The sequence below is a fragment of the Symphalangus syndactylus genome, chromosome 14 (assembly GCF_028878055.3).
Source record: "Symphalangus syndactylus isolate Jambi chromosome 14, NHGRI_mSymSyn1-v2.1_pri, whole genome shotgun sequence".
Lineage (NCBI taxonomy): Eukaryota > Metazoa > Chordata > Mammalia > Primates > Hylobatidae > Symphalangus > Symphalangus syndactylus.
In genome coordinates, this window is record NC_072436.2 from 56,760,222 (window position 1) to 56,779,826 (window position 19,605).

General features: G+C 39.6%; 1 protein-coding gene across 1 annotated transcript in view; it reads right to left on the reverse strand.

The window, feature by feature from the left end:
- The window catches only part of LOC129462644 (EF-hand domain-containing family member C2-like), a 154,248-nt gene that overhangs the window by 56,372 nt on the left and 78,271 nt on the right, over positions 1 to 19,605 (reverse strand). Inside the window, exons 13-15 of the mRNA XM_055242783.2 lie at positions 19,045 to 19,187; positions 16,220 to 16,416; positions 13,374 to 13,504 (exon numbers count right to left, since the gene is read on the reverse strand). Of these exons, the coding sequence (XP_055098758.1) occupies positions 13,374 to 13,504; positions 16,220 to 16,416; positions 19,045 to 19,187 (471 nt within the window). The remainder of the gene's footprint in view (positions 1 to 13,373; positions 13,505 to 16,219; positions 16,417 to 19,044; positions 19,188 to 19,605) is intronic.

Here is a 19,605-nt window from a genome sequence, read left to right on the forward strand (position 1 = left end):
CTCTGTCATATTCTATTGGTTACATGTGAATCACAAGCCCACTCAAGATTCAAGGGAGGTGCCAAGATCATACACTGGGGAAAAGATAGTCTCATCAATAAATGGTGCTGGGAAAACTGGATATCCATATACAAAAAAATGAAACGAGACCCCATCTCTCACCATATCAAATCAAAAATAAAATCAAAATGTATTAAAGACTTAAATCTAAGACCTCAAACCATGAAACTACTACAAGAAAACATTGGGAAACTCTCCAGGACATCAGTCTGGGCAAAGATTTCTTGGGTAATACACCACAAGCACAGGCAACTACAGCAAAAATGGGCAAATGGGATCACATCAAGTTAAAAAGCTTCTGCACAACAAAGGAAACAATCAACAAAGTGAAGAGAGAAGCCACAGAATGGGAGAAAATATCTACAAACTACCCATCTGAGAAGGGATTAATAACCAGAATATATAAGGAGCTCAAACAACTCTATAGGGAAAAAATCTAATGATATGATTTATAAATGGGCAAAAAATTTGAATATACATTTCTCAAAAGACATACAAATGGCAAACAGGCATATGAAAAGATGCTCAACATCATTAATCATCAGATAAATGCAAATCAAAAGTACAACGAGGTATCATCTCACCCCAGTTAAAATGGCTCATATCCCAAGAGACAGGCAATAACAAATGCTGGAGAGGATGTGGAGAAAAGAGAACCCTTTTACACTGTTGGTGGGAATGTAAATTAGCATAACCACTGTGGAGAACAGTTTGGAGGTTTCTCAAAAAACTAAAAACAGAGCTACCATATGATCCAGCAATCCCACTGCTGGGTATATATCCAAAAGGAAAGAAATCAGTATATCGAAGAGATATCTGCACTTTCTTTTTTTTTTTTTTTTTTTGAGACGGAGTCTCGCTCTGTCGCCCAGGCTGGAGTGCAGTGGCGCAATCTCGGCTCACTGCAAGCTCCCCCTCCCGGGTTCACGCCATTCTCCTGCCTCAGCCTCTCCGAGTAGCTGGGACTACAGGCGCCCGCCACCACGCCCGGCTAATTTTTTCTATTTTTTAGTAGAGACGGGGTTTCACCATGGTCTCGATCTCCTGACCTCATGATCCGCCCGCCTCGGCCTCCCAAAGTGCTGGGATTACAAGCGTGAGCCACCGCGCCCGGCCAATATCTGCACTTTCATGTGTGTTGCAGCTCTGTTCACAAGAGCCAAGATTTGGAAGCAACCTAAGTGTCCACCAATATGTAAGTAAATAAAGAAAATGTGGTGCTCATGCACAATGGAGTACTATTCAGTCAAAAAAAATGAGATTTGCTCATTAGGTTAAGTGAAATAAGCCAGACATAAAAGACAAACATCGCATGTTCTCACTTATTTGTGGGATCTACAAGTCAAAACAATCAAACCCACGGAGATACAGAGCAGAAGGATGCTTATCAGAGGCTAGAAAGGGTAGTAGGGGAGGGGGAGGGCAGCAGGTGGGGATGGTTAATGGGTACAAAAAAATCGAATGATAGTATTTGATAGCAGAGCAGGGAGACTATAGTCAATGACAATTTAACTGCATACTTTAAAATAACTTAGAGTGTCATTAGATTGTTTGTAATACGAAGGTTAAATGCTTAAGGGGATGCCTCATTTTCCATGATGTGATTATTATGCATTGCATTTCTGTATCAAAACATTTCAGGTATCCCATAAATATATACACCTACTATGTACCCACAAAAATAAGAAATTGTAAATTAAAAAAGATTCAACGGGAAATGACATAGCCGTATCCCTCAGAAGAAGGAGGGTCAAGTTCACATTATAGGGGAGCATGTTGGATAGGAGATACTGTTGAAGCAATCTTTGGAAAATATAATCCACTATATGTGTGGTATACAGTTTCTTTCAGTTAAATAAAGATCATTGGTATCCAGCATTCCTCAGTTAACTGGGATATTATTTTAGTGAGAATACTTCAGTTTTCAAGAAATACAAATGTATTACATAAGGAAACTATGAAAACTATAAGATTTGAGAAAATATAAAAGGCCAGTATTTTAGCTTCCTTTGCAAATGAGATTTTGATATTTTAACAGTCAAAACTATACCATAGAATAAGAAAAAAAAAAACGTATGGGTAAGACATCAGTAATTAAATGAGAATTTGAAAATTATGAAAACTCTTCCATTTAAAAATTATATTCTAAAGCTCTAGAATTATTTTTTCTTTACTTTAATATAAAATATGTTGGCCCATAATGTAAGAATTTCAAATAAGCATTTTAAGAATTTAAGATGAACCTTGATCCCTACTTCACACCATATACAAAATTTAATTTGAGATAAGTCATAGACTTAAAAGCGAAAGCTAAAACCATAAAGCTATTAGAGGGAAACATAGGAGACTATCCTAGGCAACTTTAAGCCAGCAGAAGGCATCTTAAACAGATCACAGAAAGCAACCACCACAAAAGACTGACAATGTGGACTTGGAAATGTAAACTGATACAACCACTTTGGTAAAAGGTCTAGCAGTTTCTCAAAAAACTGAACACACACTTACTTTATCTATGACCCAGCAATTCAATTCCTAGGTATAACCAAGAGAAATAAAAACACATGTTTACAGAAATATTTGTGCCAGGAATATTCAGACCAGATTTATTCATATTAGCCCCAAATTGAAAACAACCCAGGTATCCTTTGGCAGGGGAATGAATCAACAAATGGTGGTATATTCATACAATGGAATGCTACTCAGTAATATAAAGAAATTAGTGATACACTGTATAATATGAATGAATCTCAAAATACTGAACGAAAGAAGTCACAAAAGAGGATACATTGTATAATTCCGTTCATATGAAATTCTAGAACAGAGAAAAACCACCTATAGTTTTAAAAAAAAAACCACCTAAAGTGAAAAAAAAAAAAAAATGAGAACAGTAGTTACCTCCTGAATGGCAGATGTGCACAGGAATCGACTAGGATGGAGCATGAGGGAACTTTCTGGAGTGATGGTAATGTTCTGTGTGTTAGTAGGGATCTGGCTTGCACAAGTGTACATTTGTCAAAACCCAGCAAATGTATAAAGTTTGTGCATTTTATTGAACATAAATTTTACATCAAAAGAAAAACCATAGTAAGCATGGTAAAATATTTAGAGGGAGGTAACTGATGTCTACGGTTTTCCTTGAAATGCACCAAAATTAAGATGGGTTAATAGATGGATATAAGAATGTATAAATGGAGAGATATGTGATAAAGCAAATAAAGTAAGAGGTTAATGGTACAGTGGTGGATATATGGGGTGTCCACTGTTTAATCTTGCCAAATTTTCTGGATGTTTTAAAATTTTCATAAAATGTTGGAGAAAATGAGTGGGTAAAACATGCTAATTTGATAGGAATTTGAAAATTATAAAAACTATTTCATCTCAAAACTTAACTTTAAACCTCTGAAACTTTGTAATTCCATAAACATAAAATATTGTGGCCCCTAAAATAGGAATTTTAAGGAAGCACATTACAATTATTTGACTGTAGTCAATAATCAGAGTAGGTAGATTATCAACTACAACAACCTGTGCACTACTCTATGATTCTAAGCCTCTTGACTTTTGCTCAGAACATTGTGCCAGCATCTGCCATTAGCTGTTTCTTGAAACTGAAGCAAGAAATAAAAAATGTTCTTTCTGAAAAAATGTTCTATAAGCTCTTTTCCCAGACTTTTTGGTTTTATTTGTTTGGGTTTTATTTTATTTAAACTGAAGTTTTAAAAAATAATTGCTCATTGTAAAAAAATTTAAAAATCAAGGAATGAAGCATACTCCACTAATAGCTTGGTGTGTAGCCTGCTAGCATTTCTTCAAAGGATATACATTCCTTGAAATATTTATATAAATATACATGCACACACAACTTTTACATTTTTGGCATAAGTAGGATATTAACGTACTTCTGGATTTTGCTTTATCTACAAAACAGCACAACACATATGTGGTAACCACTCATAGCTGTTCACCAAGATCTGGTTTCCCTCCTTCTTCTGAGCACATGAGTGGGGTCCTGTGACTAGTGCTAGCCAGTAAATTGAGAGTGTAAATGATATGTATTTCCTTCCAACTAAGAATTTGTTGTACTTGACCCTCCAAAATTCTCTTTCCTTTATGGCAATGTGACTGGGAACATTCAAGGTAGTGGCTATTCTGTCAGCCTCAGTCTCTGAGTGGCTACTATGAACAAAATTCCCCGGACAACCACAATGGATACATAAAGTCAGCAAAAAATAAACCTTGGTTGATTTAATTCCCTGAGGTTCAGGGGTTGTTGTTACTGCAGAATTACTTAAGACAATTCTAACTGATACATCAAACATTTTTTCTGGTATGCATATGTGGTCTACCTCTTTCTAATGGCTAAAAAATATTGTCTGAAATTAATGCAATAGAATATGTCCAAGTATTTCCCTATTGTTGGGCATTTTATTTTTCCAAATGTTTACTATTACAAAGTTTGCTGCAATAAATATTGTGTATGCACATACACACATATTTATCAATCCACCTGTCCAAATTTTTTCAAATAAAACATTTCTACAAGTGCAATTACCAGGTAAGAATCTAAACATTAGACACATTCTGCCGACTGCCCTCCAAAATGCTGAACCAACTTAAACTCCCATCAGTGGAAAATGAGAGTACCTGTTACCACACATGTTCACCTGGAGTCAGTTATATTATTCTTTTTAAATGTTGCCAATATAGTATGTGGAAATAATATTTCAGCATTGTTTCCGTTTGTGTCATTACTGGGCATCTTTTCATAGGTTTAAAGACTATGTGTATTTCTTCTGTGAACTATTCCTGTCTTTGATCCATTTTTGTCTGTTGATTTTATAGGAGTTCTGAAGTACTTAATGTTAATCCCCTGGCTCTTACACTGGTTATAAATATTTTCTCTTAGTCTGTCCCTTGTCTTTTAAGTTTGTGATATCTTTTGCTATAGAGAGATATAAAATTCTTCTGTAGTCAATATAATCTTTCCTTTATGGCTTTTGGAAACTGTGCTCCACAACAAAATAAGTGTATAAAGGCATTTTCTAGTTGACTGTCACCAGAATCTTTATTAATAATCCATTCTTTCTCTACTGATTTGAAACGTTCTCCATACTTATACGAAAGTTCATAAAAATGGGTCTTTTATGGACTCTACACTGTATTTCACTAATATTTTTGTTTCTCTGCTGGAAAATGTTTTCAAATGTATGTAAATCATATACCTTCCTAGTATCTACATTTTAATATTCTTTCAACATTTTATTGGATATTCTCAACCCCTTATTCTTCTTGATGAACCTTCATAATCGATCAGTCAGTTTATCTCCCTTAACTCTGTTAAACAAAACCAAATCTAACAACAGCAACAGCAAAAACCTACTGTATAATTCTGATTGGAATTGCTTCAAATCTATAAATTTGGAAAATCAGAATTTTCACAATATTGTCTTCCCATTCAGAGATATCAAGTTTAAAAATTGCATTCATTTTAGTCTTATGCTTCTTGTCCAATTTATTCCCAGATATTTCATTTTTGTTGCTACAGCAAATAGTATTCTCCTTTTCAGAACACTTCCTAACTAGTTATTGCTGATGTAAAGTAAAGCTATTGTTCTATATATAGCTTTCTTATATTCAGCTACTTTCCTGAATACTCTTAATAGTTCCAACCATTTTAAAAGTGATTCCTTTGGATTTTCCAAGTATACAATCATATTTGGATTCTAATTTTAAAAAATTAGTCTTCAGTTCTATTTTTAACTATTTATACAGTGATTCCTAAAGGCCTCTTTCCACAATACCTAGAGTAACAAAATAATGGAATTTCATGTCTGGGAGGTGCCTTATATGATCTAATGGAAGAATTACCTAGTCTAGTACCTACTGGGGTAGGTATGTAACATAAATAGGAGAAAGTGCCTTAGTGTGAGACAATAAGGACTTGTAGAAACTGAGAAGAAATGCAGAGAACAGGCTCTATCTAAGGAAGGCGAGTGCCATTCACCCCCAAAAGATTGTTGCCATAGAGAAATGTGGGTCCAATTTCTATTTTCCAAGAGGCACCAGATACATATATTCTTAGGTTTAAACTCCTAATTTTAAAAACATTAAACAAAAGCCATACAAAATATAACTCCCAGCTTTCAGCCTATAAACCTGTTTTTAATCCAATACCTTCATTTAAGGCAAGGGAAACTCAGAAAAGTTCATCAGAGGTTGCAAAAGTAGCCAAGCGTAGAGGAGGGCTTTGCCTCTTGTTTAGCTGCTTGGCGAGTCAAAACAATATTTTCAAAGTACTAAAACTAGGTAGATGCTTTGCTTGTTTTGGTTACAAAGACTTTAGTCCCTGTTGTCAACATATATTCGTGTTCCCTGTTTGGCTCATGTTGGTTTGGATTTACTATCCCTGCAATATTCATAGCAAATGAAAAGGGTACCTTTTATTTCTTTTATTTCCCCCCAGGTTTATTAAAGTATAATTGACAAATAGAATTGTATATATTTACAACACATAATGTAATGTTTTGATATACGTATACATTTAGAAGTAATTAACTCAAGCTAACTCACATATCTATCACCTCACACGCTTATTTTTTTGTGGTGACAACATTTAAGAGCTACTCTCTTAGCAATCCAAGTATATAATACATCATTATTCACTATAGTCACCATGATGCACAATACATCTCCAGATCTCCAGAACTTATTCATCCTAACGGAAACTTTCTACAAAGGCTATCTTTTAAATAGCCTTTCTATATTTGGAGAAATTCCCACATAAGTTTCCTACCACCCCAACATAGAGGTCAGAGCTCAATTTCCCAGACTTCCTTGCAATTAGAAATATGCAGGTGACCCAGGCTCTCTACCAATCAGGGAAGCTTACTTAAGACTGTGCCTCAGAAGGGATTAACAGAAGAAAAGCAGCTCACGGTGGGGCACGTTTAGTGTCAAAGGAGCCCAGCCTTCAGGGGTGGTAAAGGATGATTGCCAGAAATAGTGGTAGTTATGGCTGTGGTAAAATCAAGTTCTTGGCATCAATGCAAGTGCAGCAGTGAGTCATGGGTGGTGGTAACAGAGGTCATTTTCTCATGAGACAAGTTCTACAGCCCTCTTTTGGGCACTGTTCCTATAGTTCAGCCTTGAGCTTGTTTCTCCAGCCCTTCCAAAGACACTGTGAACCACCCAGCCTCCTTTTAATAAATTCTTTTTTTTCACTTAATTAGCCAGAGAGGATATTCCTTTTTAAAACTAAGCCCTCACCAATACAAACACCACCACCAGGCAGTGACAGAATCAAATCAAAGATCTCCATCTTTTGATTCCCAGGCTAGCATTCTTTCTACACCATCACATTATTTCTATTTAATGCTTTTAGGAAAGTTCAAAATGCTGTTTTCAAAAACATATATGGAAATTTCCATTTTGAAGACAGGCTATGAATACTGTCCAAGAATCTATTTGGTTCATGATAAGAACCTATGTTTGAGTGCTTTGGGATTTTGTCTTTGTTTTTGCTTTTGTTCATATAGATTCATAGACTAGCGGCTTCCTTAAAAGATGCTAGACTGCTTACAATAAAAAACACCAATAGCAATGTACACAGAGTAGTCCAAATAAAAATAGGGCAAAACCATATAAAGGGAGAGATAATTTTTCTAGATAAATCAGGATGAGATCATTATCACATTCTAAGCACTAAATTTACAATCTGCTTCCATGAAGTAAAGGACAGCAATAGGGTGGATTATATTAATGTTTCCCAGCCTTGGTCCACCAACAATGATGTTTATTATTTTCCATCTTCAAGGCCTACAAGTTTTTAAGAGTTTCTCTTTCAACCTCATTTATTAAAGAATGTTTTGAATGACCCCCACCATGAGAAAATATAAAGCTTATTGAAATACTGGAAACAAGATGTACATTCCTATCACTGTTGTTGATGACACCAGTTTACAACTATCGGGATAAAGCATTTTCACTTTCTGAGTATCCACCATGCATTAGTCAGCTACAACAAGAATTTTCGTATCAAATGTATTCATCACAACAGTTGTGCCCTATGTATTACTATCCCCATTTTACAGATGAAAAAATTATTTAGCAGCTTCCCCAAGGCCACTAAGCTGGTAAACAAGAGAGCCAAGAGCTAGATCTGGGTTTGCCAACTCCAAAACCAGTGATGATAACTATTTCTATTATATTACCTCTTTTAGGAAGAATTTTAGTTTTACAAGAGAGAAAATTTCCTTGAGGTTCTAAATCTTAGAAGGAATTTATTACATGGATGTTCACAGGAGAGCTACTGACTCTGCAATTGATAATGGGGATCTGAAGAAAAAATCTGTAATAATTTACTATGTTCATTGAGGTCTGATACACTGGGTTCTGGAGGTATCTGGGAAAGACACAAGAGTGAACCATGCATGGGCCCTGCCCTCTGAGAGCTTCCCCAGGTAGAGAGAAGAGACAAGCATTCAGCTAACCAAAATACACACAGGCTACATGGGGCCAGGTGTCATCTCTGATGGGTAGATCAAGGCTCAGGGAGGTGGCCAGAGAGATGGACTGACCACATCTTCCTTGGCATTGGGCTCCCAGTGCTGCTGCTGCGGCTGCTGCCTGTGGTTCAGAGTCCAGGGCCCTCACTGGGAAGCCCCACCCTGCCTATGTTCCGAACTGCATGAAATACTAGCCCTGCCAAGCTTAGTCCCTGCCCTGCTCCCTGCTGAAATCTGCCCACCACTGCCACCAGGTATCTATCCCAAGGCTCTGAGCAAAGTTAGCTGCACTCTCTTGGATAATGATCAGCAGCTCTCATAGGCGAATCTGATAGGCGATGCCAAAAAGATTCTCGAGAGGATCACTGAAACAGAAGCAGAAGTGGTGAATTCCCACAAGGCAAAAGAGAAATGTTCCCTACCCAAATAAAAAAATTAAAAAAACAAAACACAACATTCCCTACTTCTGTTTCCTGATGGCTGCCTGTCCCTGCATTCCATCAGGTCTATTCTGAGGCAAATATCTCCAAAGGCCCACACATTAATCCGTTATTGACCATGGCACCTTATACAGAGGTAGTTTATCAGCTCCTATCCTCAAAATTTTTCTGAGAAGAGATGCACATCTCTGAGAAGAGCAATGCTGGGGGCTTGGACCACTGCCAAGAGCAGCAGGTCTGGGCCCTGAAGCCCCAGGTGTATGCTGAGAGTGCCAGCTATCTAAGCAGAAGAGAGTCAGGGCCACAGAGGCCAAGCCCATAGGCCTATGCTGCAATCCTGCCTTTGCTTGCCTCTGCTCTTCTCTACTATCTCAATGTACAAATTTGAAAAGAGAACGTTTTACAAGAATATTGTAAACTTACATTTTCAGAGTTTCCAGTTGTCAGAGCCTAAAAGGGACCTCAGAGACCAATATATGAACAAAAGAGTGAGATACAGGTAGGTGAAGTGAGTTGCCCAAGTTGGCTAGTGAGGATCAGGCCTAGCTTCTCATTTCCCTAAGTAACAGCCAGATGGCCCTTCCCTGGTGCAAGGAAATCAATTATTTACTTGATTGCTACAAGCTTTAGACTGAACGTTCCTTGAGAAATAGGATCGTTCATTAAACTATTCGAGAAATAGGATCGTTCATTAAATTATTCAGCAAACATCTATTGCACTTGGCAGGAGCTGATGTGGAGACAGGGAAGCAAACAAGTAACAACTTGACAGGAGGCTACCAGTGAATAGTAGGTGTAAAGCATTTAGCATGATGCTTAGCCCCCAGTAAGTGCTCAATACATGGTGGCTTCTACAAAAGTATTCTTCTAGTGAGATGGAAATATGGAGAGAAAGGTAGGCAAACTCACGTGACACACTGATGCAGGGTTAAGAGCAGAGGAATGATCCAATCAGAGTTTAGGAAGGTCACTCTGGCAAAACTTTGGAGGATGAAAGTTAAGAAAAAGAATCAGTTACACTGCTCTCCAGAGGGTCCAAGTAAACAGTGATGAAAAGCTGAACTACAACCATGAAGCTGGAGATGGAAAGAAGGGAAAGTTCCCAGAGGTAGTTCAAGACGTATAATTCCGAAGGGTGAGTGGGAGAGGTCGAGAGAGGAGAGACACAAAGCCAACACCTGCTCTGGGCTCTTGGGGATGCCCATAACGGCCTTTATCAGGATACAGTCTCCTAGCTGCTACTTTATGAAAGAAGAAAATGAGGTCAAGTTAGGGAAAGTTATTTTTCGGATGCCTAAGAGACATGCGAGGGGGAAATGTCCCAGAGGTATTCATGTTTCCAGGTTTATAGTTCAGGAGAAAGGTCTGAGCTTGAGGAACTAGCATGGACACAATCAGCCTACAGGTCAGAGCCAAAGCAGTGAGGGCTAGATAAAATGTACACATTCAGAACACATGTACACAGGGAGGGGAACATCATACACCGGGGCCTGTCGGGGGGTCGGGACCTAGGGGAGGGATAGCATCAGGAGAAATACCTAATGTAGATGACGGGTTGATGGATGCCGCAAACCACCATGGCACGTGTATACCTACGTAACAAACCTGCATGTTCTGCACATGTACCCCAGAACTTAAAGTATAATAAAAAAAAAAGAAAGGAAGGAAGGAAGGAGAAAAGAAAAAAGAGAAGGTGGAACACAAAAGACACAAAAGCAGAGAATTATCTCAGTGGATTTCATCTGAGGCATATTGAACACTAAACAAAAAAAAAGTACCCATTCAACTAGTACTTATTAACACCCTATTGTTTGCTAGACACTGAAATAAGTCATAAGGCTAAAGCAGTAAACAAGAAAGAGAAGGTACCTGCCCTCGAAGAGGTTATATTCTGATGAAGAGAGTCAGAATATATACACACACACACACACACAAACACACATACACACACATACATAATGAAAGGAAAATATTAGCTAGTAAAAGCACTGAGCAAAGAATTGAATTAGGGTATGATGTGATAGACATGGGCTATGTGGTTCCTTTTTCTTTGCTCAGGAAAAAGTTTGAAAAGCATAAGATGGGGGTGAAGACAAGGTGCAGGGACCATTTGTGGGCTGAGCACAAATGAGCAGCCCCAAGCACAGAGGGCTGAGCACCCGGCACCAAACATGTCATATGGATCCAGACATCTAGACTATTGGTCTATGCTCTCATTTGAAGGCCATGCCATCACCTCCAAACTAGAACCCCCAGGAACAACTCTAGTGGTTCATTATTTCATTTAGCAACTCTATCGAGCCCAGCAGTAGGGGATGCTGCAGGGAACAAGACCATTGAGTTTCCTGCCCTCAGAAAGCTCACATTCGAATAGGGGAAGACACACACAGCACACACAGACACCCCATCCCCAAGTAAACAGATCTCTAAATAAAATAACTGCAAGTTGTGCTAAGTGCTGTGAAAAATATAAACAAGTGGCTAAGAATAACAGCAGGTGATCTACTCTAGATAGGATCTAGAAAGCCCCTCTGGGAGTTGATATTTGAGATGAGTCCTAGAGTGTGCCATGCACAGGATGGTGGTGACTGCATTTCAGGCAGAGGGAACTTGGTGTGCATAGGCTCAGAGACAGGAAAGAGCTTGATGTGTTTGAGAAACCCAAAGACAGTCAGTGAGGCCAAAAGACAGGGCTGCAGAAAAAGAGGTGATGACACTGGAAATACAAACAGACTCACATCACTCAAGGCCTTGGTGGCTGCAGTTAAACGTTTTGATCTTATCGTGAGGACAATGGCAAGCCACTGAAGGACCTTTCAAGCCAGGTGAAACCTGATCTGAGTTTCATTTTAAGGAATTTCTGGGACGGGGAGGTCCTTCTTTTTGAGCATGCAGCTCCTTGAGGCCACCCCTCCAATCACAGCGTAGGTGCCCTTCATCCCACCCACAATTAGGGTCAGGCCTCCATCTGCAAAGCAACTTTTCCTCCTTGGATTGCCTGCCTGGCCTAAGTGCTTCCCAAAAAGCCCTATAAACTCACTAAAGTGTTTCCAATAGACTTTGCGAGTGTTGGGAAAATGGATGCTTTTGTAAAAGGACACAAATAATAAAACGAAACCACTCCCTCATTTCTGATGGAAATTTCTTGCTTTCTCCTCCACTGCTTTCCATTAGCCCATGGCCTGTGTAATTGTCTCTGCTCTTTACTGTCTCCATTTATTTTCCAAAACTCTGTGAACATGTGTATGTGACTATGAACGATAACAAAGAACTATAAATTCTTATTGATCCCAGAAGGTTGGGAATTCTAAACAATAAAAACACGTCCTCTGACTGCTTCTCTCCAAAGAACATTTTGGAGACATAAAAGAGCTTTGTTAAAACAAGAAATGAGCTCTTGGGACACTCTGGGCCTAATGGTGGGCTCCAGGCCACCAGGTAGTGATGCAATAGGCGACTGCAGACACAAAGTTAGAAAGACCTCCCTGCTACCCTCTCCTGGGCTCACTTCCTCATTTCTCAGCCCACATCTTGACTGCATCAAGCGGAGTTTACTATATAGCTTTCAGCCACTATTGTTGTCAGGAGCCAGAATTCTCAGCCTAAAGAGAAAGTCCCCTTTGTCCTCCATCCATGATTTAATTTATTCTCCTAAATGCTCCTGCTCCATTCACTTTGTTTTCAGCCTAAGAAGTCTCACAAATGTACTAGACCCTGAATTTGAATTTCCCTGTGTTTCCGCTGTTTGGAAATTTGCCTTGGTCAGCCACTGGATAGTCCCAGAATTCAGCTTCACCTTAGAGAAAATCTTTATCATGATTTGTTATAATATTTCCAACTACTGTCATATATTTTTCCCTCAATTCCTATATTTTCAAGTCTTTCAGAATACACACGTGTGTAAGCACATGTATACACAGATGCATACATATCACCTTTGCTCTGATAATCGGTGAAGTTTTTACTATTTTCCAACTTCATCACATTCCTGGAGATGTCCCTCCTTTGTCCCCCAGATTTTGGTGGGGAGGAGGTGCTCTTAGTGGTGCTTTTTTCTGTCTTTCTCACTCAGATGCACCATTCCTGGCATTCTGCTGATCCTTCAACCTCCTGATTCATAAGACAATGTGTGACCAGCTGACTTTCTATGCTCTTGTCCCTCTGTTCCCATGTACAAACTCCATTTATATGTAAATTCATAACATTTACTAGTGTTAGTGGCCAAAACTTGACCACAAAATAATACAAACTCAAAGAAACGCCACTTCCTAATAAAAAATAGTTAACTGATTAGGAAAGAAATAGTTCTTTCTGTTCTTTGGACAACCTTGAGGGGAAAACAGATGATTGTTAGCAGAATATGGCTTACCTGAATGTATTATAATCCATCATGTTTGTGTGCTTACAGTCAGCAGCTTTAAATACCTGCTTGAGCTCTCTGAATTTTCCTTCTTCTTGCTTCAGCTTTTGTAGGATAAGTCTGAGGTTACTGAAAGGATACTGTAAGGGGGAAATGAAAGGAAAAACATATTTAAATATTCCTTACAGTTCAGGAGCCCAATCTTGCTGATGGCCAGCAAAGGGACTTCACACTGTGAACATGAAGTTAGCAGGTTTGTCTCTGCAAAGAAACCAACACCGAGAAGGCATGACTAGCTTTGTATCTCCTCAGTTAAAGCTTCTGGACAACAGCTGACATCAGCATAGGCCCCAACTCTGAGGGAAATGAGCTTAGGAACACCAGACCACAGAGATGAGAAAACCACCCCTGGTTCCATCTCAGCCTACTCCCTATAACCCTTGGATATTGGCCCAATATGCTGGGAGATCCTAATGGAGAAAATGGGGATTCAGAACTGGATAAGTAGCCCTCCATTTTCTCTAGATCTTTAGAATGGGGTCCCCTTGGAACTGTTGTCCATTAGGCAACGCACTGATGAAAGCAAGGCTGGGTATCAAAGATCCATGCAGGCACCCTCACCCTCGCACAGTCATTCTCGGGGCTGTCCACTGTTCCTGTCTCTTATCCTGTGACTAGCTTTTTGACTTGGTAAGAATACTTCTTGCATCCAGTGAAACATAAGGTCATAAATAATTATAGCTAAGAGACCAAAAATGAGAAGATTAAATTTTACAATAAAAATATTGATGGCAATTTAGTCTAAAGATCCCTCTCTCCCACCAGAAAATGATCCAGATGGTTTGGCACCTATCGCAGACCCCTACTCCTCCCACCTTTTTGCATTTCCTTTCATCTATTTCCAAGACAGGATCTATTAGCTCTTTTGAAAAGATTCCTCAGGCTGATATTAAATAGTATAGCAATCTTTCTCTGCTTAGAATGTCTTTGTTAAGGGCAGTTTTCAAATAACGCAGTTTTCACTTGGGATGCTGATTCCAGATAATGTCCTACCCTGCTTTTATTATCCCCAAAGGAAAAAAAAAAAACCTTTATGTCTTATGTTTATGCTATATATATTTCATATTAAGGTATAGGCTCACCCTCTGATTGGAAATAGAACTCTAATTTACCATGGCAACACTAATTGAGCTTACCATGGGCCTCATGGTTAGCTCAGTGCTTCATACACATTATCACATCTAATATTCATAGCAATTCTACCAAATAGGCACTGTTGTTCCTCCCGTTCCAAAGATGAAGAAACTGAAGCTCAGGAAAAACACATATCTAAGGTCCCTCAGCCATGAATGTGGAGTCAGGTTCCCAAGCCAGGCCTGCTGGTCTATAGAAATCTAAACTCCCAATGACTGAGTTTCTCATCCAGATTCAGTGTTTTTGAATAGCTACTGGTTCAAGGTTTTATGATAACCTGAATCCCTAAGACTACAAATGGAGAGATGGCATGGCAGCCATGGAGGGCGCTTCTCACGCCTCCTGTAAAGAGAGACCCTGTGGAGAAGAGCATTGTTGGCTGACAGACTCCAGCTGCCATACCTTCCAGATTCACAGAGTTCACAGGCAATGTCGCTGCTGGGGCCACCCTCTCCCCAGGCTGTTCCCACCCAATGACACAGCACAGCAGGGGGACTAGAACCAGGCCATTCTTGCCTGACAGGGGACCTCTCTGATGGGCAGTCTGCTCCGGGGCTCCCCATCAGCCTGGTGGAGACTTTCTCAGAGCTGTGCTGTCAGCTGAGGCTCTCCCTACCCACCCCTCCTTCCTCTCTCTCTCCTTCCACAGGGGTTCAACCTGCCTCCCGGTCTGAAGTTCCCCCCTGCCCACTCCTGCCCCCTCCCCCTTTATCCTTCTCAGAAATTTCCACCACGACATCTCTCACACTTCTCATTATGTCTTGGCGTCTGCTTCTCAGGGGACCCAAACTGATATGAACGATGTGATGTACACAGAGACATCCATCTTAGCAACTTAACCCCAGCCATTTTATATATAAATGAGACAAAATTGGCACTGTATGTATATAAATGACACATAAATATTATCACTTATAGGTAAACTTTTAAAATAAAATTTTCCAGATAGATTTTTCCATATTAGGCAATGACTCCCAAATAAACATGTTTGTACACTGAACTAGTCCGCATTTAAAATCAAGATTTTATCAATATGTTATTTTTACTGAACAGCATTGCCATAATGGCACTTTCAGTGACAGTACCCACCTGCCATCTTATTTCAAAAAAACAAAAAAAAACAAAAAAAAAACTCTTTGAGCTCACTGTTGCCAATGTATCCTTCAATCCTTATTTAGGCCTCAGGTGGCTACTGTTATGGGAAGCTGCAAACCCAGCAACTATTAAGTTCCCTTGAGGTTTCTGTTTGTTCAGGTCTTGGCCTTCTCTGTTGGCCTGTGCCAATTAACTGGGACGGCACAGTGTGTGACACCAGATTTTTCTTCCTTTCCTATAGTTGTTGAATTTCTTTCTGAAAACATTGTTAGCATCAGCAGAAAACCCAGGAAAACTTGATTCAACCCCGGCCCTCCCTCCCACCTGTGCCTGGAATCCGTGATGCTGGGCAGAAGAGAACCCAGCATGTGAACAGAGTAGACAAGAACCTGGCCTCTGTGATGGGACATGTGGCCAAGTCACACGAATCCATTATTCATGCCCACATGTGTGAATGCACAATGTAAAACTGGTGGCAAGATGAAGAAGAAAAGGCCCTAGAGAAAGAAAAACACAGACCGAGAAGGGCTGAGAGGCAAGTCAAGAATTACACAAAGTAAATTCACCTTATCTGCATTCTGCTCCATGTAGTTTAAGGTATACTCATCAGCATTGAGCAAATGAAATAGGTAACCATTCACATTCACTGTGACTCCAATGTACAGATCCTCGGCCTTGATATATTCAGATAGTTCACTTTTAAAGACTTCTTGTCCAGGCTTCTTAACGTGACTTCTTTTCAAGAACATCCTACCAGCAATTCCTATAAAAAAATAGAAAAGTTCATGAGCAGCCTTTATTCTTAAAAGAACCATCTGACTTGCCTTCAGTTACTTTATCTTCAAGCACAAACTACCATATAAGTTACCTGTGAACTCATATTGCCTGTTATTTTTGGACTTAAGGGAAGAATCAGGCAGTGAATGAAGAAATAAGACTTCCTAGGTGAGGATATTCAAGACAAAAAGCAAAGCCAGGCATGGTGGCTTGTGTCTGCAGTCCCAGCAATGAAGAGGCTGAGGCACGAGGATCACTTGAGGCCAGCAGTACAAGACCAGCCTGAGCAGCATAGCAAGATTCCATCTCAAAAAAACAAAACAAAAAACAAAAAAAAGAGAAAAAATGGTGTGTAATTCTAGCCTTTTCTTCTCTCTCTCTACTCCCTTCCCGGTCCAATGAACGCTTGGCAAGGACCTCCTATATATGCCCAGCAGCATACTGGGAGTGTGGAACATCAGGAAGACACTCATCTTTAGAGCATGTTTAAACAGTACCAGTTAGAAAATTCCTCACTTGTGCTTATTTCCACCTATTTGTCCCAGATGATGTCTTATACTTAATGTGACATGCAAACTACGTAGCAAATACTCTACTTCTGTAAAGGAGATTACTTAAGTGTTTAAAGATAACTATGGGAGTCCCCTTAAGTCTTTTTTTCCTACAGGTAAAATCCCTTTGCTTCTTTTAGTAATGCCTCATATTTCTTACTTTCCAGAACTGTCATCATTTCATCTGTTCTCTTCTAGACATTATTTGTTTTGACCTCTTGGAAAGTAGCCAGTAGAGCTGAACAGGCAACTCCAGCATCTTCTGATACCGAACTGAAATCTACAGACCTACAAATATAGCCTGAGACCAGATAAGCTTTTTGGTCACTTCATCCCACTCCTCCTACCACATTCAGAAACGATGGGTGGTAAAAAGACACAGGCTTCCGAGCTCTGTCATTTGCTCGCTTGCTGGGTGATCTTTAGGAGTTATTTAATCTCTCTGAATTCTTATTGGTAAAACGGGAATCAGATGTGTGGAGGCCCTGAAAATGTACTTCTCAGGTCGCCTATAGTGGGGAACATAACTGATGGAAGGCCCCAGCTGCTGTGTTCTTACATCAATCTTCAGGTGTGTGTTGAGGTCACTCTTCCCACAGGCTGCTGCCAACAGATGAGTGAGCAAGGCAGGGACAGTAAGGCTCACTCCTACAAAACAAGGACTCCTCCAACTAGCAACTTTGCCTCAAGGACTCCTTGTCAACCTTGTCGAAATTTTCTTAGAATTTCACTGTAGTCTAAGACTCCCTCTTTCCTCCTTCCCTCTGTGCTTCACAGACATCAGAACTGCACTACAGTCTGACAGCTCTCTCAGCCACTTCTGGCTCCTTCCACATTTTCCCTCACCAGCATTCCCCCTATTAAATATCTTGCACATTTAATCTTGTCTTGGCATTTGCTTCTTGGAGGAGCTGGACTAACACAAAACTTAACCTCATAAAGTCCTTGTAAGGATAATAGTAAGTTCTCAATCATGGCCACTATGATTACTAGTAAGCTTGTTGTTGACTACCATCACTCCTTTCTATTTCATACATGCTGCAACTTGTTTGGCCACATCTTCCCCATTCTAAGTGTATAGAGTTGATTTTTGACCTGTAAGAGCATGACTTATATTCATCCCTATGCAATTTCATATTTTAAGATTTGATCCATTATTCAAATCACTCTGGAGCCTTAGTTATACAAGTTATTCATTACTCATTGGTGTGCTAAGTAGCTCATACCAGCTCATAGGAGCTGACAGTTGAATTTTCAGAGATTTTGCAAGCCAGTTTTTAAACTCTTGGCTGCTTGAAATTGGCCATGGTTGGGGTATTCACACCATGGAAACTGGCAAACAGTACAAATCAGGGCTTTTAAAATCTTTTCAAAGAGGCAGTTAACCAGCACATCACTGATTATTCTTCCCAAATGTGTGTCTTCAGCACTGATAAAAGTTCTAAACATGTTGAGACAAAGAACAGGATCCTACAGTGCCATGACTGGGTAAGTCAATGGCTCTCCTCAGCAATGACGGTGGTACCAGCATATTGCAGAGAGGCATTCTGTGGACCTGAGTGCTGGAACCTTGGCAACAACCTGAACAGACAGAAGGACAAGATAAAGATGGACCCTGACGATTCAATTTGTGTATCTGGGATTCTTGTCTTACAGCCAAAGAAAAATTTTGTAAGTAGGACTACCAAGAATACAGACTTCCTCTTGGCTTGCTGGCTACAAGTAAAACTAGTGGTACTCAGACCATGATTTTGAAGCCCTTGGGTTCCATAGAGGTGCCTCAGAGGCCACAGCAGAAGTGGGGATAGTGGCAAAAAGGAGGTAACTCCAGGTCCCCCAGCCCTAAGCCAACCATAACTGTTCCACTTCTATCATTTTAAATGTTTAAGTTCCCATTTAAGAGATCTGTAAAAAGAACCCTATTGTTCGGGGTTTTTTTTTTTTTATAAAGCCATTATTGTAGATAATCTAAGCTACAAAATCAGATCATGTTCCCTTATTTTCAACATGAAGAGACATTTAAAATGTTCTCAAGAAAATACTGTGAAGAGTATATCTCTTACCTGAATTCCTCTGTATAGGTTCAAACACTGAAATGGTGTCATCACTGAGATAATATGAAACAACAAACCTCCTGTCCAAGTCAACAGATTTGTCTGTGACTAGTTTTGCAAAAAAACGGAGTATATTGCTTTTGGAGCCATAGCTAAATGGAAGAGAAATGACAGTTACAGCATTATACAGGTAATCTTCCACATATTATGTTTTTAAAAAGTCTGCAAAAGGTATAATATCGCTTTAATATAGTAGGCATAAACTGTCCAAAGTGAAAGAGTTCAACCATCTTCTAATTAAGGTTCTAAATCTAAATGCAGAGGAATTTTCTCAGTATATTGAGATATCTCTCATTCTTTACATGTCCTGGGTAACACATTGGGAAAATGAACCCAAAACAAACGTCATAAACACACTGCTCAAACCAGTTGCAATAACAGGCTGTTCTCTAATGACAAGGCTAGTCACCAATCACAATAATCATGCTGGAAAGAAGAGCAAGCACCTAGCCCTACTGCCTGGGAAATCCTGGGCTCTGCCAGTATCTGGGGCTACCTCCCCAATTCACC